This window comes from Scardinius erythrophthalmus (assembly GCF_964197995.2).
Source record: "Scardinius erythrophthalmus genome assembly, chromosome: 20".
Lineage (NCBI taxonomy): Eukaryota > Metazoa > Chordata > Actinopteri > Cypriniformes > Leuciscidae > Scardinius > Scardinius erythrophthalmus.
Genome location: NC_138240.1, coordinates 31,991,574 through 32,014,579, shown reverse-complemented (window position 1 = coordinate 32,014,579; position 23,006 = coordinate 31,991,574). Strand labels below are relative to the sequence as shown.

Sequence of the window (23,006 nt, the reverse complement as noted above, 5' to 3'; positions counted from 1 at the left end):
CTTTGAATCATTCTCAAATTATGCTGGAAAACATGATCATCATGACCTAGACAAACTTCTGGATTCATCGACATAGACTGAATATAAAATATTTAAAATTCTGTGTTATGTCTCGGTCACTAATCAAGTAATTTGAGACATTGATATCATGCTAACTCTTTGTTCAGACCATCAGATGTTCTTGATTCAATTGAATCACACAATGATGTTTGAATCATTCCCAAATCATGCTGGAGAACAAGATCATCAGGTTTTATACAAACTTGTATAAAATTTCATGCAGCTCAAATTCTGCTGTCATTAAAGCAAAAGGGGAACATAACTACCGGTAATTCCAAGATTAATAAATACTACAGACAGGACCCCCAAAATCACAGTGTTCAGCCAGTCATGATACTCAATCAGTGTCTGAAATCAGTTTTCTGTTGAAATTGGAATAAAAGACAAGGAACCAACCAAAAGAAATGAATAGTGCACATGTAAACATCTTCAAGAGCCAAAAAAAACTAAAATGTTTCAACAGAATTGCCATCAAGGGTGTAATTGTTCCATTTCCATGAGGTTTACAATATTTTGCAATACATCTATCATGAACTATTCCCAGGAAAAGATACTTTGCAAAAAAAGCATTTTAGCTGGAAATAGAGTTTTAAAGTTGACCTATTATGCCCTTTTACAAAGTCTTGATTTTGTTTTTGGGGTCTACTAGAATAGGTTTTCATGCTTGAATGTTCAAAAACACATTATTTTCACATATTTTACATTATTGCAGCACCTCTCTTCCCAGTCTGTCAGTAACGTTCTGTGCTTTGTTTCCCAAAAGCATCGCAAGCTAAGTTGATCGCAGAGACCATTGGTGACTTTACAGACATGTTTCATGCTCAAACAGTAACATTACACACTAAAGAGAGTTGGGAAAAAGCTCAAGGGTCCCTTTAAATATTTTTTTTTTTTTTAAAGTTTTAGATAAATTTTTTTTTATTATTGAGACTATAATTTTCTTCCATGCTTTTATTTATTGTGAAACCGGTGTATCAATATATCAAACTACTATACATTAGTTTTAAGTTTATATAAAAAATATATGGTAACACTTTCTATGAAGCCTGTATTTATAATCAGGAGTGCACATAACTTTTTTGGTCTGGCTCTCAAGGGAGCAACTGGAGATGCTGCTTGGTGTTTTTTTTTTGTTTTTTTTATTAACATTAATGACACAGACAACAGCAGGAATATTATGCTGCTGTCACTTTAAGACCTAATGCACGGACCGAATACACTGACATACATCCGGTTTCTTTCTCAACTGTTCGCTTATGACATAACCAAGAGAATACTTGTCGAGACGGGTATTTTGACATCATTTTGTGTGCATGTGTCAGTTCAAGCGCAAGCGCAAGTAAACGCGAAAGAGGAATCAATTCGGTGTTCAAGCTCTGTCTGAAACGCACCTCTCTCTCTCTCTCTCTCTCTGCGCGCTTCGAATGTGTGAGGCTGTGCACACAGAAAACAGCACGCGAGTCCCGATCTTCACCTCTTCTTCCGCATTTAAAATCGTTCGAATGTGTAAATTGGCAAAGACAAAACACGTCCAAATGATAAACTTACTTTCACTCTATGACGGTTAAACTTATCAGTTAATCCACAAATCACATGCGTGCCGAACCGTGGGACTTGATCCGTACGGATCATGGATCAACTGTGTTCCGTTGCACCCCTTATAATTAATGAAAACACTTATCATCATGATTGCTATATTACCAGAGATGGAGAAAAATCCAACTCCAGTAAGTAAATGTCATTTATTTTTACAGCACATGTGCACCAGTTATGCGCACCCCTGTTTATATTGCATTATACGGGTATTCTTAATGCATTATAATACATGAATAACGTCTTATAAACACCCAAATAACCTTACAAATAATCATAACAACAGGTACAATACATTATCATACTTGCCTATTTGTGGTTATAACTTTTAAGAGTACAATGCATTATAACAACAGATAAAGCCTGCATTTATAATGCATCATAAGGGTAATTTTTTCCCTGTAGTGTCTTGTCTTAAGATCATTGGTTTGGCTGTCTTTGTATAAAAACAGGACATCCACCAATCTTAACCCGAACCCCATCCATAAAATCAGTGCACATAAAAGGTTGATAGGAATGTCGTTCCAGGAACAACAGGATGTTGATTTTGGAACATCTACTTGAACATCTAAATGTTAAGTTGCATAACAGTAACAGTGCACAACAGTAGGATGAACAGAAGACAGAAACATTTCCGATCATTCAATCATATCTTAAAGCCATGTTCCTCAGGTGTCAGATGCCATATTTAATATGAAGGAAATGTAAATGAGGAACAGACATAAAGTCCCTTGAAATGTTTGCATTGTCCTAGAGCGATAGCTCATACAAAAAAAAGTGTTCTGCAGAAGAAAGAGACAGAAAGAAACAGTTTGTATGCATCTTAGGCCCAGTTTGCACACGGTATTAAGATGAGTTTTGGTTGATGGGTGACAAGTAGACGAGGGAGACACATTCCCGTTACACCTGGTGTTTTAATCCGTCTCAACCGCTTCTGTCCTGATTTCTTCGGGTGGTCTATGGGTGGGTAAATGTATGGGCTTTTCAGATCTTTTGATCTAATGGACAAAATAAGCTCATGCATTCTACATATGAACGCGACTGGACACGACGAAAAACATACGGAGAGCAGCAGCTTTCATTTCTGTTCTGACAGCCGTAAGACCAGCTGAACGCTGTGTGTGTGTTAGTGCGTGTTAGAAATCAGGATTGTTGAGAGAACATTGTGCTTGGTAAGTTTTTCGTCTTCAAACCAAGCTTGGATCTTCAGCCAACAAAGTTTAAGTCCCGTCTGGCTAGAGCTCTTCCTGTAATGAATGCATTAGGTCAGTAGGAGGAAAGAAGAAAGTCTTTTGTGGCTGTTCGAACACATTCGACCGCATGAGCGTTTCCACTAGGAAAGTAATCCTGTCGAATGTGTTTTCGACTACCTCTGGAAGTGGTCGAAAGTGGACAAGCTCAAAACATTTTAGAAACCATTTACACCTGTATTTAGCGTCACCCACTCGTGATCCGATTGACCAAAATGCATCTTAATACCACATGTATACAGGGCCTTAGAGCACCTCCTGCACAAAGTCTGAGTTTGATTGCTATTCATGTTAAATATGTTTTGGTGGCCATTTTGACTTGTTATTATATAAATGAACGGGTAGCTATTCCATGATTAAAAACACATGACCAAGTAGATCCATCCGTAACCCTGCCTGATATTGTTGAAGCTAGTAATTCCAGCCCAAAGCCGGTTGTTCCATGACCAACTAAGTGATCCAGGAACTTGTCTTACGTGGGTAAATCACATTAACCATGACATCATCTTCCTTCTTTACTCTTAGATTGCCAACTGCACTTCTACAACAGAGTTATTCATCAGTAAGTATAGATAGAGACTGTCAAGACAGAATATTTGGCTTAAAGAGTCAGAGGCATGTTGAATGATATAGCGGCGGTAGAGGTGCATTAGCCTCATTGATATCTGAGAAAATAAAACAGGAAACTGGAGATCAGCCATGTTGCGATGACCCCTCTGATGGCACATAACAGCTTAAAGCATTTACTAGAAAACCCAAGCGTCTTGTTACCAGCAAAAGTGTCTGTGAAAATAATGAACAGATTTTACAGGACGTCAACACCGTTTTACAGCTATTATGACATCATCTAGAGCTGGAGAAGACACTGATGGCTGTACTAATGGGGCGATTGATTGGCTCATTGCCACGGTGGCAAGTTCGGGTCCTTGAATTTGATTGGCTGAGTGGCGATCCAACAGCACTGTGACTTTTCCCTGTTTGCAGAGTGTACTATATCAAATGTTTGGGGTCTTTATGATTTTTTTATGAAATAATAATAAAAAAAAGTTTCTTCAGCTCATCAAAAATACAATAAAATATAAAAAATACAGTAAAAACAGTAATATTGTGGGAATTTGTGACATTATTGCAGTTTAAAATAACTTTCTATTTTAATATTTTAAAATGTAATTTATTCCAGTGATGCAAAGCTGAATTTTATATTAATATTTTATATATTATAGTCTATTATTTTATATATTTTATATATTAAGCATTTTAATGTTAATATTTATATATTTTTATCAACACACAAAGGCTTCACATGGGTTTGATTGATTGCCATTCGGTTTAAGTACTTGTTTCACTGCAAAAATCATTGCAAATGGAGTTAATCGACAGGGGTCAGACTGCAGTCTGGTGAGGGTGAAGAGGGCAAAATAATGAGAGAGAGGCAGCAGACGAAAGAGGAGACAATCAGGAGTGACCAAGTGATCAAGGGTCCTGACATTACAGCGCATGAGCCTGAGGCCGGACAAAACTCAGGCCGTTGTATTGATTCTCTCTGCTGTTCAAGGGGTAATTGAATGTTGAAGGTCTCTTGAGATACATGACACTCAGTGATTTACATGATGCTGTCTTTGAATCGAAACTCACAATTGTCCTATTCAAACATGATAATCCACCTAATACAATTACATTGGGTTAAAGCTATCAGCTTTGTAACACTGCTTTGGTTTGTGCATGGGCTTATATGAAATATTCACTCATTAAAGCGCCCATGAAATGGCTTGACAAATACGGTTTGGTAGTCGATCATCGAATTTAAACTTTTATATTTTATCTTCATTTGAACATATTACTCCTGTTTAAGTGTTTCTGCACTGGCACTTTAAAACCAATTTTAAAATTAAAGTGTTCTTGCTTTCTTTTTAAATGTTTAAATTGCTTAGCACCTTCTTACATCTTTGACCTTTTAGAACATCATCCAGTGAAAACTCTTATGTCTGTCAATCAGAGGTTACCATTCCTGAGTGTAGGCTCAAATCTAGGGGTGATCGTGCATGTGCTGTAGCTGCACCTAAACTGTGGAACAGTTTAACAATTCCCATTAGAACCGCACAAACAGTACATATGTGACCCTGGATCACAAAACCAATCACAAGTCGCACGGGTGTATTTGTGGCAATAGCCAACAATACATTGAATGGGTCAAAATGATAGATTTTTCTTTTATGCCAAAAATCATTAGGATATTAAGTAAAGATCATGTTCCATGAAGATATTTTGTAAATTTCCTATGATAAATATATAAAACATTTATTTTTGTGAGTGAATGGACAAATTTAAAGGCTATTTTCTCAATGTTTCGATTTTTTTGCACCCTCATATTCCAGATTTTTAAATAATTGTATCTCGGCCAAATATTGTCCTATCCTAACGAACCATACATCAATGGAAAGCTTATATATTCAGCTTTAATGTGAAGTATAAATCACAATTTCAAAAAATGTACCCATGTGACTGGCTTTGTGGTCCAGGGTCACATATTATTCATGAAAAATAAAAACTGTCGGGCGGGACTTGATCTTGTCCTTGGGGAATTGATTGGATGTTTGTGGTTTGCTATTGCTGTGATCTCATGTGAGTGACAGGTTGTAATTTACATGTTTATTTTGATGAGAAGTTGAAGGAATAGTTCACTTAAAAATGTAAATTCTGTCATCATATACTCACCATCAAGTTGTTTCAAACTTGTATGAACTTCTTTCTACTGCTGAACACAAATATATTTTGAAGAATGTCGGTAACCAGACAGTTGATGGATTTATAGTATTTTTGTTCCTGGTTACCGACATTCTTCAAAACATCTTTGTGTTCAGCAGAAGAAAGAAGTTCATACAGGTTTGAAACAACTTGATGGTGAGTAAATGATGACAGAATTTAATTTTTTAAGTGAACTGTTCCTTTAAGATAACTAAGATACAGGAAAACAACTAACTAACTAAAAGTTCTTGACAAAGCAAGCAAAAAACGATCAGGCCACACGTTACATTACACCCCCCTCCCGGATAGCGCCTCCTGGCACTGTTAACACAAATAACACTGAAGTGGTGGGAGGAGGTGCTATTATCCCCAAATGGGTGGGAAGGAGGGCCAGGACCCTCAGGACTCCAGGGAAGGACTGATGGAGGGAGAAACCAAGGAGGAACCACTGAGGGACCAGTGGAGGCCATGGTGGAACTGGCAAACCTGAGCTCGCTGGAGGGCTCAAGGCAGTGTTGACCAGGGCGAATCTGCAGACCGAGGCAGAGGGTTGGGGGACCGGAGCTCGATGGAGCCGAAGGGGTGAAGGGTTGAGGTGTACCGGTGATGGACACTACGGTGGACGGGCCATTAGAGCCAAGGGGCCGAGGAGGACCGGCGACTCATGAACAGAAACCAACAGAATGGTGCTTGGTTTGAAAGTGACTTTGGTGTGTGGTGCTTCATGCATTACTATACTACTGACAGTACATTTTTGGCAGCAAAATTTAGCTAAAATATGTGAAATATGTTAATATAAACTATTAAATATTTACATAATATATATAAACGGTTTTCCTACTTTTAGCACACAAAAAATGTAAAATAGACTAAATGTTCCAACACAGAAATGCAACAAGCAGAAGTGAAAATCACTGGTTTGTTTTCAGTTGTTTTAAATGAGGACATTCAGATGCATATTTAGTGAATGGGCCAAAATACACACAGATACTCTCAGGCTGAATCCAGAGCTCTTGCACACATTTGTGTGTGTGTGTGTGTGTGTGTGTGTGTGTGTGTGTGTGTGTGTGTGTGTCCGGTAAGAAAACCCAGCCAGTCTACACACTCTTAAACTCTTTTTCTTGCTAGCAGAGAGGAAGTGATCTATCGATCAGAGGAGTTAATGAGAAGAGATGGATAGATGGATGGATGGATGGAATGATGGATGAGGGGTGGGAAGGAAAGAGCCTTGAGAGAGGACAGCAGCGGATGGATTGTTTTCAGGATTGGATTTCGGTTACACAGCAATACTGACTGGGACCCCTGTGCCGAGCGCTCTTTCAGGCCAGAACATGAAGAGGAAAATATCATATTCCCAAAAATAACAGAGATTGATCGTTTTTCTCGCTTTTAATGCCTGCTGCTATTTTTAAAGACCAAAAACACCCTCATCCTCTCGTGTGACAGTAAAACTCCAGCCCCTCTTCCTTCTGAAGACCCCAAGGTCACAGGAAGTTCAAGTAACAATGGAAAACACTCTCTCTTTCTTCCTCATGTTGCATTCACATTTTCTCACTGGTCTGAGATGAAAATCTATCCTAAACCCCCATAAACCTAAATTAAGAAAGTTAAAAATAAACTGTGCACTCAGATCTTACTCATATTTGACACTGTGAATGGTGACCAGGGCTGTGTTCACAATAAATACTAGCATACACTTTATTTGGTTACACTACAGTGTGAAAAACACTATTATGGAATGATTAATGCTTAACACGAACACAGCAAGTGTAAAAAATCTTGGCTGCTAATACTTCTGGTTCACTTGTTACACTGGAAATAGAAGTTCAAGTCAGATGCATTGCATTGTGGGATGCACATTTTGGCAATTCAAAATTCAAAAGTATGGGGATTATACTAAATATTCAATATTTAGGTGTTTTTTAAAGAAGTCTCTTATGCTTGTCAAGGCTGCATTTATTTGATGAAAAATATAGTAGGCTAATATTGTGAAATATTAAAACAAATTTAAAATAACTGTTTTCTATTTTTATATATTTTAATTTAGTCGTGTGAATTCAGTTAAGCAGCCATAACTCCAGTCTTCAGTGTCAAGTGATCCTTCAGAAATCATACTAATAAGCTGATTTGCTGCTTAAGAGACACTTATTATTATTATAAATGTTGATAAAAAGTTTTGCTGCTTAATATTTTTGAGGAACCACAAAACTTTTTAAGGATTCTATGAAGAATGGAAAGCGCAGAAGGACAGCATTTCTTCTTCTGTAACTTATGCAATTCTTTACTCTTTACTGAAACTTTTGGTCAAATTAATGGATCCTTGCTGAATAGAATTATTCATTTATTTTAAAACAAATCCGTCTGACCCCAAACTTTTGACGTATAAATACTGAGAGAAATATATATACATAGTAACTAGCAAGAGACCTATGGCCGTATGCTTTTCCAGACATTCCCCCATAAGCATTTCTCTTTGGAAGAACATGTCCAATGAAAACGCAGATGGACAGAGATTCAACAGGGTAATCTGAAAGCAAACTTCAAAATCATCAAAATCCTTCACTCCAAATATAAAATTACTGGAATGTTTGTTATCCAGCTAAGCTTTTTAAAGTGAGAGTACTAATGATTTTCTTTCCGAACCATGCGTCATCACATTGGGGGTTGCTAAACTGGAGTGCATCACTCAGCATGTTTGAAGGCAACCACATCCAAAGGTGAAAAGTTAGATTTGAGATATTTTTTAGAGACTATATACTTTTACTTGTCTTGTTTTTGGTCACAGAGTTTGTTGAGAGATTTGTCTCGACTTCTAAATCAACACGAGACCCTTTGGATATTTTCCGGGTATAGAAAAGAAAACATTTGTCGTAAAAAGAGCATGTTCACAGGGGTCAGAGGAGGGCCTGTGGCTCCCAGGAATGGAACGAGAAATCATATCGAGAGAACAGATGTTGTGAACAGAAGGGAGGACGGCAACAATCTAAATAAAAGTGTCATGCAGGACATTGAGGAGTGGCTAATGGCCTGCCTAGCAGGTTTATACATAATACAACACATTATACGGCTGAAATAGGATTACAGAAGATTAGATTAAAAGATAAACTGTCCATAAACACACCTCAAAAATCAGCTTTTCTGTCCTGCAGGTCTACAGTTACAGTGATTTTCAGCCTCATACGCAACCCGAGGTGGCTAATTAATTCATACGATTTTAGCTAAATTGTAGCTACATATTTTACGAGTTGGCCAATTCGTATGAGTTCGTTCGAATGACCTACCCCTGACCCCGCTCCTAAACCTACCCATCACTGGGGTTTAGACAAATCGTACCAATTAGCCACCTGTTACTCACTCGTACAAATTTGTACGAATTGTTACTCGCCACGTATTGCCCAGATAACACTGATCTCTGTTTTACCTTCAACCAGCTAGTAACTGCCCAGCTGTGGTGAGGCCGGTTGTGTTAATGCCAAGCCCAGGGCCGTCCCAAGCAAGAGGAGGGACCCAGTGGGAGTTAGAGGAAGGGGGGCATCTTCATCCGCTGGGGTCTGTTCGTGTTTGCCGTGTGCCCCCTAAAGCGCCTTTGATAAACGGTCCTGGCCATGCCTTTATCAAACTGCCACTCACAGTGAAGTGAAAAGGGACAAAAAGCTGGTTTCAAAAGAGCTTTTCATTTTTCCGAGCTGCACCCGGGAACTTCAAAGTCACCCAAAGGTCTTCACAGAAATGCCACAGAAACTTCACCTTACAGTTTCTGTGTCTAAGCCAATCACTGCCTCCGAGCTGCAATATCATACTGCATTACGCCTTTCATTCTTGACATCTGTGTTTGTGTGCGAGAGGGAGACACACAGAAAGAGAGAAAAAGAGTAGGAGGGGGGGCAAAAGAGGAAATTCTTCCACCTCCACTTTGGGACATGAGACGGATTGTTTTTTATGCGCGTTGAAGAGCGTTTCTGTCAGGCCGACTAAAGCGATGATGACGTCCAGACACAAGAAAGCAGCAGCGTGTTATTTGAAGTAATGCATTTTATTAAATGCAGCACCATCTCTTGCTTGTTTTCATGATATTTTGATAAATCATTTGATTTGCAATCTCATTTTGCAGAAATAACAAAACTCCTGATCAGCTTGGGGTTGTTATATCTATAATACATTGTATTAACAAAATCTAAACTCCAAAAGTCTATATATATATATATATATACACGACACAGTAAATCAAACAAAAACAAACATAAAGATAAAATCATTTTATGAATAAAATTATGCAGCTGTGCATGTCCAGATAAAATGAACTACATTTTACACTTACTGTATGTTAGTGAGTCTATGATGTCTAAAATTAAACTTTTGTTTGTACTGATAAACAACGTGCACACTTGTCGCAAAATACAGTGATTAAACACCTGCGCAAATGCAGTTTTATTTGAATGGTTATTTGTCCCCATTTTTCTTTTCTGCACGAAATAGCATCTTCCAAAAAGTTGGTGATCTGATCAATCGTTCCCAGTAAGACCATGAAAATGTATTAAGAAAGTGAATCAAAGCGACTGTGATTTCATGCAGATTTTTCAGTGGCGGTCTGATTTTCTACATCAAATGAATTGAACAGTGTCAGCTGATCCTGTTTTAGTAATAGTGGCCACAAATCTTCACAATTAAAAATATATATTAAAAGTGTGTTATCTGCATTTTCACCATACATAAATATGAAAGGATGAACAAGACACTGTCTCATGCATATTTTGTGTGTGTGTGTGTGTGTGTGTGTGTTGAAATGAGAACACTGTCTCTTTTCACACATATGTGTCTGTTTTCAGTACGTGCAAATCTTTATGGTTCAGCTGTCACTTTGCTATCTGGTCATTAAATGTGTGAACAGGGTGAAAAAAGGCCCATCTGGCATGATTCATTTATGAGCGGCTCCATTTGGGTGCGATCTGTCCTTCTCTCTTAAAGCATCAAGGGTTCATTTGCCCACTGACACAGATTCTAGCAGCTTACAGTAAACCCGTTGACGGATTCACCCATTTATTCCTCTCAGCACAAGTACGAGACCAGGTCACACCATTCCCCCACTGCATGGGTTAGTTAGAGAACCATTCTTCTGCAACAACCAATAAGAATCCACCCTGTCTATAGCGAGCTATCGTATGATTGGCTAGATGGCTTGGCGTGTTGCAGGTGGGGTCAGCCATAAACCTCTCTCCCAAAATGGTCCATAAATTCTCGGTCCAGTTCAGTCTGGTGTGACCACAGTCATTCTTATCTCGCCACAACCTCGACGGGAACATTGTGAAATAAAACAAAACCTAAAAAGAAACCAAAACAAAACATAAAAAACACAACATAATGAACACAATACAACATAAAAAAAACAAGAAAATATATAAAACATTGCAAACTGAATTATCTAATAATAAATGAAAACAGAAAAAAAGGGAAACCGATAAATAAAACAAATAATTTCAGACTTTTTGGAATGCATCATTATAATAATCAAACTGCTAAAATGTTATTAGCATCTAGAGGTTAAAGTCAAAAGCTGTGTGGCAGACGTACAAAAGAGGGATAGTTAGTCCTAAACATGAAAGTCGCTGCAGAAGCAAAGTTGCGTTGTTGCAAAGTGTCGCATCCCAACACAGTGTGGACAGTCAATCATTTCGATCAGATTCCATTCGAATACACAAATAATGGGATTTGGACTGACAGTGAACACAGCCCTAGTGATCGCTAACCAGAGAGAAGACAACACAGGCATTTTTTAGGCATGTTTGTGCGTGTTGTTCTTGTTACACAAGTGAATGTGTGTGTGATCTCAGCTAATGGTGATTCATGCTCTGTGAGAATGATTCATCGTTGGAACAGAGTAACTATGACGCTTGCAGCTATGGCAACTATGCATGTGGTGGGAAGGCAGGTCCACCCCCAAGTTCTTAACACACACACACACACACACACACACACACACTTTAAGAGCCGAGCACACTCTGAATGACAGGCGGAAGTCGCCGTTCGGTAATGAGAGTTTTCAGAACGCTAAATCAGGGCTTATTCTGTTCGTCTTAAAGAATTCAATCAAATGAGACCCTTAACCCTTACCAGACAAATATACCACTAGCAATCTAATCACTGATGAAACAGAAGAATGAAAGGGTTACTTTAAATGGCATCTCTTTACATCGCAGTGCCCATTACACATATTACATGCTATTAATTATTAAAATGTTTAATTACAAGCATATCCACAAAATGCACTTTAGATATATGTTGTAATTAACTAGTAATTACAATGTAATCACATAGTAATATGAAAGCTAATGGATTGTTTTCAACTAAGTTGCATGTAGAACATTCTGGGTTCAATATAAGTTTTTGCTATGATGAGTCAAAAATGATTTTGACTCATCTCCCATTTTCTTAAAAAAAAAAAAACAGGTTACATTGAGGCACTTTGACTGCACTGTTGTTATTGTTAACTAAAACTAAAAAATATAATTTAAAAAAAATGCAATTGAAATAAAGCAGAAATAAAACTAAATGTAAACATTAGATGAAAAACTTAAACACCTAAAAACCAATGGCAACTAACTGAAATAAGTTGAAGTACTAAAATAAAATTGAAAGCTAAATATATATATGTATATATGTATACATATATATATTTATTTGTTTATTTTTTATGAAAAAACACAACACAATTACTAAAACTAAAATGAAAACTGAAAAATAAAATATTTAATTCAAAATACTAATAAATAACTATAATAGTATATAAATAATACTTAATACTTCATTTTACTGCCATTGTTTTGTAAAATTGTATATAACAACTTTTACAAAGAAAAAACACTCTAAACATGTTAACATGTTGTGGCGATACTATTGAAAATGTGAGAATTTTAACATTAACGAATTAGCACCATTCACTTCCAGTGTAAATGTCTCATTATAAACAAGACTTTTGCTGCTTTGTTTTACAGAAAAGAAGAAAGTAGCAGACATATATTTTTAAGTAATCAACATTTACCTAAATCAGTAATATTCTTTAATTAGCTGTTGAGAAACTGGCATAGCCAAATAACTGCACGCTTGATTTGATAGTGCACTCATGTGTCAGTTCCAAAATCTGCCCTTTTTTAAAGGGAATTTAGTATTGTGTACAATAAGCGTTCATTTAATTAAAACAATAGTGTACATCTCTTTTGTCGTCATTAAATTGTGTTCTTGCATATATATATTGACATTATAACGGCCTCCATGCTCTCTAGACATCTAGTATCAGTCAGCCACTTGAATGCTTGAATGCACTTGAATATTGAATGCTCTCTTCACAATAATGAACCATCAGTGTGCTCAGAAACACTGTAATGTGCCCTTGGCCTGCCGGCTGGACTTTTTACTGTGGTACTGCATGCGCTTAATAAACTCAACATCCACAACAGTCGCGACACTGGTTGTGATTTAATAGTTCTTCAAAATAATGTGATCAAAAACACGAGTTTAAATTTCTTATATCATATTTGTTTTAAAGTTACAAAACGCACATTGGTGCTTTAGCCCGAGATTCATTGTGTATTTTGTGTTACTTAAAGGAATGTTCTGCGTTCAAAAGAAGTTAAGCTCTATCTATAGCATCTCTGGCATGCTGTCGACTATCACAGAAACTAATTTCGAAGTTACTGTTATACAGAAACTAACCATTTAAGCAAAAAAAAAAAAAAAAAAAGCATTTTAGGCTGTGTTCACACTTGACAGGTTTGGTTCGATCTGGAGCGATTGCTCTGTTAGTGAGGTTCATTTGAATAAGTGTGAACGCTGCCATCCGAACCCTGGTGCGCACCAAACAAGCAGACCGAGACACTGAAAAGATGGGTCTCAGTTCACACTCATAGTTCGATTCGCTTGGTTTGTTTGGTCCAGACCAAAAAAACAAAAAACTTTTATTTAGTCCTGACTAGTGTTGCTTTCGTCAACGAAAATTATGACTAAATATCGTCGTCAACGAACCTTTATCACGTGACGAAAACGAGACGAGACGCAACGTAAATGCTGGTCATGTGACGATAACTATAATCAAATGTATAATGCAATATTGTTGACAAATAAAAACGTCATCAGACTAAATGTCATCAGTTTTCGTCGACTAAAACTAGACGAAAATAGTCATGGATAATTCTGACTAAAATAAGACTAAAATGCTCAGACTTTTAGTTGACTGAAACTTGACTAGACTAAAAAGAATATGAACGTGACTAAAACTAATAAAAACTAAAATGACAGCTTGACACAAAGACAAGACTAAAACTCAAATTAAAACAGGCTGCCAAAAATAACACTAGTCCTAACCTGGTCTGATTAGCGCTCACTTTAGCATTTTAACACAGAACCTAAAGATACCAAAACTAAAGGCATAATAGGGAAATGTTTACAACCTGATTGGTCGGCTTTTATTACGTATATTTCGCGACAGAACTTACCGAACATCTAAAACAATGCAGTGTGCTGGGAGAAATGCGCTCACTGTGTGTAGCCTACGTGTGATGGTTTTTAACACTTGAAGAGCTTATAAAATGTGTAAAGGAGTCAAAAGAGAGGCAGGAATCCCTCCGTCTGAGGCCTGTACCGAACTGTGATGGGCAACATCACGACTTTGACGAGAAAAGTCTTTTTTAGGGTCGCATCTTGACATCATGTCCCTTTTGTTACATCTTTGGTCCGTCCTGCGTTCATATTTCAGTCAAACCCCATAAGAGTTCGTTTGGAACCGGATTGAGACCCATCTTTTCAGTGTCTCGGTCCGCTTGTTTGGTGTCATCAGGGTTTGGATGGCAGCGTTCACATTAATTCAAATGAACAGATTGAACAAAGCAATCGCACCAGGGTTTGTTTTAATCAAAACACATCCCCAGTACACCTCCAAACGAACTTTAGTGCGGTTCAACTGCAAAACGTCACCAGCTGTGACCCTAAAAACGAGAGAATACTGAAGCATACCAGTTTTTTCTCATTATAGGAGCTACAATGCCCATCACAGTTCAGTATAGGCATCAGAACCGTGTCTCCTCTTAGCGGAGGGATTCCTGCTGCTGTTTTGACCCCTTTACACATTTTATAAGCTCTTCATGAGTTCTCAGCCAGTCAAAACAGCATCATATGGAGGCTACGCACATACAGCGCATTAGCCCAGCACATCGTATTGTTTTGGATGTTCAACAAGCTCCATCACAAAATTTGTATGTTGTTTTTTTGCCATCTTTGCCATCAAAATGACAGCGTGAACGCTAAGTAAATCAGGACTAAATGTATTGTTTTATTTTTTTGGTCCGGACCAAAAGAACCAAGAGAACCGAACTGCAAGTGTGAACACACCTTTACAGTAATGCATGAAGTCCGTGGAGAAAGTGTACCAGACCATTTAAAAGCAGAAATATACAGTGTGCTCAGAAACACTGTAATGTGCCCTTGGCCTGCCGGCTGGACTTTTTACTGTGGTACTTGATTTTTGTATTTTTTTACTGTGTCAGCTTGATTTTTAGGTTAAAGCAATTAAATAAATTATTTTGTATAAAATGTATTTAGCTTTAAATGCATATTTTTAGTGGTGGACATTCTAATACATTCTCATGGCAATTCGTAACTATTTTACGTTTTTGTGAATTGGTGGCTATTTTGTATGATCTCATTCGTACATTTTGTACAATATGCTTACACCCCAGTGGCGGTTATGTTTAGGGGTGGACATTCATTGTTGCTTTTTTCCCTTTTTTTTGACAATTCACATTGTACAAATCGCCACCTCGTAAAATAGTAATGTTTTCTCATGAGATCGGGTTAGACATTCTATTCTAGATTACCAACATCATTTTTAGTGGTAACACTTTATAATAAGGTTTATGCACTAATTAATATTAACTAACAATGAACAATACATTTGTTACAGTATGAATCTTTGTTAACATTACTTAATAAAATCACAAAGTAAATTCATTGCTAGTTTAATGTTAGCTCATGTCCCTTTAATTACCATAAAATATACAACTTTTGATTTTAATAATGTATTAGTAAATGTTGAAATTAATATCAACTAAGATTATAAAATCCTTTGGAAGTGTTTTTCCATGTTTAGTTTGTAGTAGTTAACTGTTGCAGTTAACAAATGGAACCTTGTTGTAAATTGTTACCAATTTTAACATACTCTTTCTAATATTCATATGAAAGTTACTGGAATACCAGTTTTCCATGGTCATGACAGAAGTTAAAATATTGGATAAAACCTTTCACTTTTGGCTGTACTTTCAAAACAGTCTTTTCCAGAGCAGAGCCTTTCCCCATAGACTTCTTTTATAAGTGCATTATTTTAAAGACGGTTCTTGCTTTGTTTGAGTCATGTTCAAAGTATTCAAATGTTGTTTTGAACCAGGGACATTCCTATAAAGACCTTCACGAGGAGAATTGTGGGATGGTGGCTGATGGTGAGGAGCACCTTTAGTTTGTTAACCAAAGACCACGAGTCAAAGACTGATGATACTTCTGACCTTGACGAGCTTTATTGATTTTTTTGATTCGTCCAAACCAGAGAAAACTGATACCTGGCCTCTGAATCATTGATAAGCACAAGGTTGCTGACTCTCTCTGTCAGGCAGATGGAGAACTGCGTCTCTGCAGACACCCACACTTCCTGAACCCGAGGGCTACAATTTCACATCGTTCCTCATTCCCACTCCACTTCCGCTCCTCTCTGAATGGTGCAGGGGTCTGCTTTTCTCTATGCTACACTGGGTTTAAAGAATCTTGAAATAAAGTTTTCACGTGAAAACACATTCACGCAGTGATTACAGCATGATTAGGATCATAAAACATGGGCATTAAACTTCATATAAGTAAGTAATCATGCATTTTGTCCTTGTGGACAACCAAGGAGGCACTTACACACACACACACACACTCAAGACCACTGTGCAAAAATAAGCCCCTTAGGACATCTAACTCGACACTTCCTCTCAGAGAAACCACAAAAACAATCACACGCTCTCACTCAGAGACCAACTGACTATCAAGCTGTCAGGAGCAAGACAAACGCAAACACACGTATATGTGGGGAATAAACCAGTGAAAATCTGCAGTAGGGGATAATAAGTAAATTACAGAGAAAGTTCCGAGATTATGTGCGGTCACATTTACTGATGTCCAGCAAATTTTCACTAGCAAAGGCGAAAGATTTCCCCATTCATTGCGCTGTCCAAACAAAAGCCTAATGGTTTTAAAGTGACTTCTGTGTGAGCTGTGCTTCATACACTGCTACACTTTTTACTAAAATTTCGCTAATGTGACTGAACCTTAACAGCTAGGGCCAGATTTACTAAACAGAGCAAGTTCAGGCAAATTTGATTGACAGGCAATCTGACCAATCATAATTCACCATCTGCCGAATCCGCCATTTTGTCCGACAAAGCAGTCAGGAGAGTTAGTAGATTAATGTCGGTGGACTTGAACTTGAAAAACTGTACTGACGTCTTTCCGCGGTTGAAACAACATTCCTTCTGATGTTCATTTATGTTTATTTGATGCTATAAATTAACTAGAAGGAAGAGATGATCGGTTCACGAGCAGCTTTAACTGAGGCGTCACAGCGATCTGTCACCACACATTAAAGAGCCACAAAACGGTATTTATTGTTTAAATTTCTTAAAGTCCAACTGAAATCAAAATTGACCCTATTTACTTTCTGTGCAAGTTAATACACAGAAAAAAATAGTTTGCCGTCGTAATCTTTAATCAAAGTCTGAAAAGTGAGAACATGATGTGTGGCGTGAGAGCGGCATGACTTGTCGTATATACCAACAATAACTAAAGAACACAGCGGGTCTTTGCGAACGGTCAATTAGCGTGAAATAGCAATTCCAAAAAAGGGTTGATGGGAATGGAAAGTCCTGCACGTGATCTACTGATGACACATAAATTAAAGAATACAGCCAGAACATTTGCATAATGACCAACACAATCTAACAAGAGCAGGTCAAATTAGCGGCTGGTTTAAGACATGCTTTTTTGGGTGTTAAAGCTACACTGTGAAATTTTTTTAGTTGATTCTTAGCAAAAAACACTTCGTTCTTTCAAAAATATATGTGCTCATTAATGTATATTTACTTCTTTCAAGTAATAAAGTATTCTTGTAAGTTTATAATCTGCCATTGAAAGTACATACGGGTGAGGGGTTCGAATGCCGGTCGCCATGTTGCCCCTCCATCTTGAAACTATATTAGCCAAAGAGGGACATACCTGTAAATTCATGCAAGCTTCGCCTTTCTCGCTTTACACTCAGTGACACCGTGACGAATGCGAGGGGGAGATTACTCGCGACTGCCGGCAGATTTGAAAGATTGCTGATGGAGGATTACGCCTATTTTCAAGGACATGAAGCAGAGTCGCCAAGGAAGCGAAAGAGAGAATTAATACGTCAACGCGACAGACAAATCAGCAAGACCATAGTCAATACTGGAGTAACTTTTCCCAGATGGAAAGAGCTCATGAGGAGCAAAGATTTTAAAACGGACGCGGAAGTTGCCTGCTTTCTTCTCGACAGGTAATTCAGCCTATTTGTGTAAATTCAAAGTTTTATAGTTGCTTGTCTAACCATAGACAAGCATTTTAGTAAATCCTGACAGTAGTTTTTTAACACAAAAGGGGGGTTTGCGCTGGCGCAAGCTGTTAGTAAATCTGTCCCTTAGTGTTAACATTTGGCATGTAACTCTTCATGTGTTGTTGTTTTTAACGGACAAAAAAACTGCAATTTGTTAAGAAGAGATGTGCAATTACTTTACGATTTATAATTTCTGATGATAAAATGGGAGAAAAATTACTTAGATTTACATGAAAGCATTACCCAAGGCATAGCGATCAGAATATCAAGAATATCATACCAAGGCCAGTAAATAACCACCTAGCAACCACCCAAAACACCCTAGCAACAACATAATGAAATAGAAACTACTCAGAGCACCTTAACCACCATATACTGTAGCAAGGCCCAGGCAACCACACTAGCAATGCGGCAGCAACATCTGCACTTTCACACTCCTTTCTTAAGAAAATGTAAGAAAAATCTTCTAACATACTTACTAAATGAAAAACAATCACCCCTCCACAACACAATGCACAAGTTTATTCCCTAAGAGGAGTCATGTTTAGTCAAGAAGCATGGCACACATCATTGGGATAGACAAACAAGAATGCAAGAAAACACTTTAGTATCTAGTAGTCAGCAAAGATTATTTAAGCAAACTAAAATTAGTGAGCGCTTTTTAAAGAGGACCTATTATACCCTGTTACATAGTCTTGGTTTAGCTTTTGAACAGGTTTTTATGCTTGAATGTTCAATAAACACCTTATTTTTTCACACATTTGATATTGTTGCAGCTCCTCTCTTCCCAGTCTGTCAGTAACTCTGTTTAGTTCCTGTCTCTATGAAGCCCCTCCTTCCGAAAAGCACAATGTGCTGTGATTGGTCGGCTAGACCAGTGTGTTGTGATTGGTCAACAGCTTAGAGCATGTTTGGGAAATCCCACGAGTTTCAACACACTACTAACTCAATCAGGCCATGCCCCTTTATTTTCCGTATGCCTTAGGCAGGAATTATTTAAATCAGGAATATTGTGAAATGTTCGTTCTCGGAAGAAACCTCCAGACTACAATGGAGGCGTTTCAGGGAGTTCAGAAAGTGACACTGATATAGAGAATAATTCTTGCTGGAGTGACTTTGTGCTTTTGAACTTTTTATGTTCAAACAGCAACATTACACACTAAAGAAAGTTGGAAATGTAAAAAAGCATAATAAGTCCTCTTTAATATTCTCCATGAGAAACAAATGTTATAATAGATTAAGTGTGTATTAGTAATTATTACAGCTCATTAAAGAGTCGAAGCACAGCCTTCCTTTAGCATTCCTCTTTTTCAATTTCCACAAAGGAAACCCACTTATTCCGCCCAGAACAATGTGTCTTTCCAAAGCAGTCCTTAATGAAGGTTTGGCAGAGAGCTGAGAGGTGCTTACCTTTGATTCCAAACTTTGAGTTGCGTCCAAACTTCAGAATGACAAGCATCAAGATGAAGCCTGTGAATGTGATTGCTGCAATTCCCACGACCACGTACACCTACAAGCAGAATGAAGAGTCTTCAGAGAGCAGTCGCTGCATTCAAAGCTTCATTGGGTAAAAATACTTACTCTCCAAGAGATTTTGACGAGTTTACTATACTAAAAACTGATTGGGCATCTAGAGGTCACAAACATACATCACAGATGGCTTAAAGGGATAGTTCACCCCAAAAATTCAGTCATTAATTACTCACCCGTAAGTAATACTTTCGTTGATCTTCGGAATACAAATAAAGATCTTTTTAATGAAATCTGAGAGGTTTCTGTCCCTCCATTGACAGCTATGCAACAGACACTTTAACACTTCAAAAAGTTTATAAAGAGATCGTAAAACTAATCCATATGAATTGAGTGGTTTAGTCCAAATTTTCTGAAGCGACATTAATAAACATTCATCAACCCACACATCAGTTGTGGTAAAAAGAAGCTCAAGCATGTTCGCTTGACGTGTTGTGTTGTCTTGTGTTACGCAGCACGTTTGAGCTTCTGCAAGAACCAATGAGGTTCATTCTCGTGTTACGCATCACGTTTGAGCTTCTGCAAGAACCAATGAGGTTCATTCTCGTGTTACGCATCACGTTTGAGCTTCTGCAAGAACCAATGAGGTTCATTCTCGTGTTACGCATCACGTTTGAGCTTCTGCAAGAACCAATGAGGTTCATTCTCACGCCACAAGCAGGTTCGGTTGAGCTTCTGTTTATGTTCACTGATCAATGTGTGAATAAAATACTAAATTAAATCTGTTCATCATATAAAGCGATCGAGTCTCTTCAGAAAATTTCGACTAAACCACTTAATTCATAGTTTTACGATCTCTTTATGAATTTTTAAAGTTAAAGTGGTAGTTGCGCAGCTGTCAATGGAGGGACAGAAATCTCTCAGATTTCATTAAAAAGATCTTCATTTGTGTTCCGAAGATGAACGAAAGTCTTCAGGGTTTGGAACAAAACAATAACAATAACAACATAACAATGCCATAACACTGTGAAGTAATACAATTTACAAAAGTGTATTTATTTTAAAAAGGTTTAGACCAATTCTGATTTGATAAAATGCATTTGAAGTTGTTGTAAAATTATGATAAACATACATTATATATAATTGTGGCAAGCTATTCCATTGCTTGTCAAGCATGAACAGCCATAATTGACTATATTACTTGTTAATTCCAATTATTAATATTAATAAAAGTAACTATTTATTAAACATCAGTGTCAATTATCATATTGCTGTTGCTGCCATTAAAAAATGTCTGTATTTGGTTTTCTTGTTATCTTTATGTGCTTATCTGTATTGTATTGTTTGCTCAATTAAGAAAAAAAAAAAAAAAGAAAAAAAAAAAAAAGAAAAGTGTATAAGCCACTTGAAAGTCTATAAGCCACTTGAGAGTGTTACAATGATTTTAACATTGTTAAGGGGTTTTAGGAACTCCACCCCACATTATTTGTAAAATCCTACTCGTGATAAAATCACTGTAATGCACAGACTTTTTTCAGTTTTTTTATTTTGAAGCAGTAAAAACCTATGAAATTATGAAACTTAAGAATAATTCAATTTCACTCACAGCAACTTTGTCCTCAGGCGGTCCAAGAGGAGTGTCATCTGTTTGGAAGAAAAGAAACACTCAGATATATGTGCATAGATTACAAATCTATCATCTATAATTGTGTATGTTCCTGTGTCTTTTGTACATACCTGTAGTGGGATCTCACACACAAGAAGACAAACAGAAGAAGAAAATGCAAGAATTATTATGAATTATCACTTTTTTTTAACAAACATTTTGAAACAAAGATTTTATAACATTATAATTAATATGTGTATTATGTAATAAATGACTAAAAAGCAATAATTCACCCCAAAATGAAAACTGTCAACATTGACTTGTGTTGATCCAAACCCATATGACTTTATTGCATGAAACACAAGAAAATCATAAGTCGTATGTGTTTGAAATGACACAAATGTGAATAAATAATGTCAAAATCAAACATTTTGGGGTGAACTATGGCTATAAACATTCATAATATTCCATAATTCTTAGTTCTTAAACTAGACTCACCATAATACAGCGGATCAGTAACTGATTCTGATGAATAAACATGAAAAAGAAAACAAATAAGGCAACTTCTCAAGACACATTCATAGAAATTGTTTTGATTTTACATTTATTCATTTAGCAGATTTGGTTGCATGCTAATTTCAACTCACCGTTCCACGGCTCATGCATGAAATGAGCGAATACTGCCTTGCGGTTGGCTCCGTATGCATTACTGGCCATCAGCGTGTAGTTCCCATTGTTGATGTGTGTGGGACTGTCAAGCTGTAAGCAACCGTGGTATTCCCCCTCTGAATAATCGTGGATCATGGTATGGATAAAGCTGCCCTCCTCCACGGGTTGGTTGTTTAATAACCAGCTCAGTTTCGGCTCTGGGTTACCCGCCACGCTGAAGGGAATGCACCAATGGTGGTCTGAGATCGCATCCATCAGCTTGCTGATCACAGGGGGAACTAAATGACCCAAATAAATGGACAAGACAAGCATAAACAAACTTAAATACTTAATGTTTTATGGTAGCATTACAGGCTTGGTCTTGAATCATTGAATCTAATGTATTATTTGCTGATTAAAAAAATTAACACTTTATTTTACAGTGTCATTGTTAGATGTTACATTTAGTTACTGTAGTAATAACTACAAATTATGCATAATTGCATGCAACTAACCCTAAACCAAAACCTAACCCTACAGTAAGTACATGTAGTTAATTCATATTACTCAGTACATAAAGTACACTGTACCAAGGACACCTTGAAATAAAGTGTAACCAAAAATTAAACATCTAAAGTATTTATTTTAAGGTGACATAGTTGCATTGTACCAACTCAAATAAGTACTGTGTAATATTAAATATCTACATGTACTTACTATAGTTGCGATTAGGGTTAGGTGGATGGCCTTTATTTTACAGTACGTGTACTTACCGTGAACGTGATTTCGCCAAGTACCACATGTTCCTGGATCAACCAATCAGATTTGAGGAACAAGTTTACAGTTTATGTCAAGTTTAGGCTTAAAAGCAGGTTGAGGTGCTTCAATATCAGTGTTATTCACCTATCATTTCCCTCTGATTTTAGGGAAAAGTTAGGGTAGGGAGGGTTTAGGGGTTAGGATAGGGTTAGGACTCAATTTTGGG

At 37.2% G+C, this 23,006-nt stretch overlaps 1 protein-coding gene across 2 annotated transcripts in view; it reads right to left on the bottom strand.

Moving 5' to 3' along the window:
* The window catches only part of ntrk2a (neurotrophic tyrosine kinase, receptor, type 2a), a 45,626-nt gene that overhangs the window by 11,368 nt on the left and 11,252 nt on the right, over positions 1–23,006 (bottom strand). Inside the window, exons 8-11 of one of the 2 annotated variants that reach the window (XM_081348723.1) lie at positions 22,021–22,320; positions 21,872–21,898; positions 21,374–21,411; positions 19,708–19,807 (exon numbers count right to left, since the gene is read on the bottom strand). In XM_081348723.1, the coding sequence (XP_081204849.1) occupies positions 19,708–19,807; positions 21,374–21,411; positions 21,872–21,898; positions 22,021–22,320 (465 nt within the window). Of the gene's footprint in view, positions 1–19,707; positions 19,808–21,373; positions 21,433–21,871; positions 21,899–22,020; positions 22,321–23,006 lie in introns of both variants that reach the window. The other variant, XM_081348724.1, reaches the window with a different exon arrangement.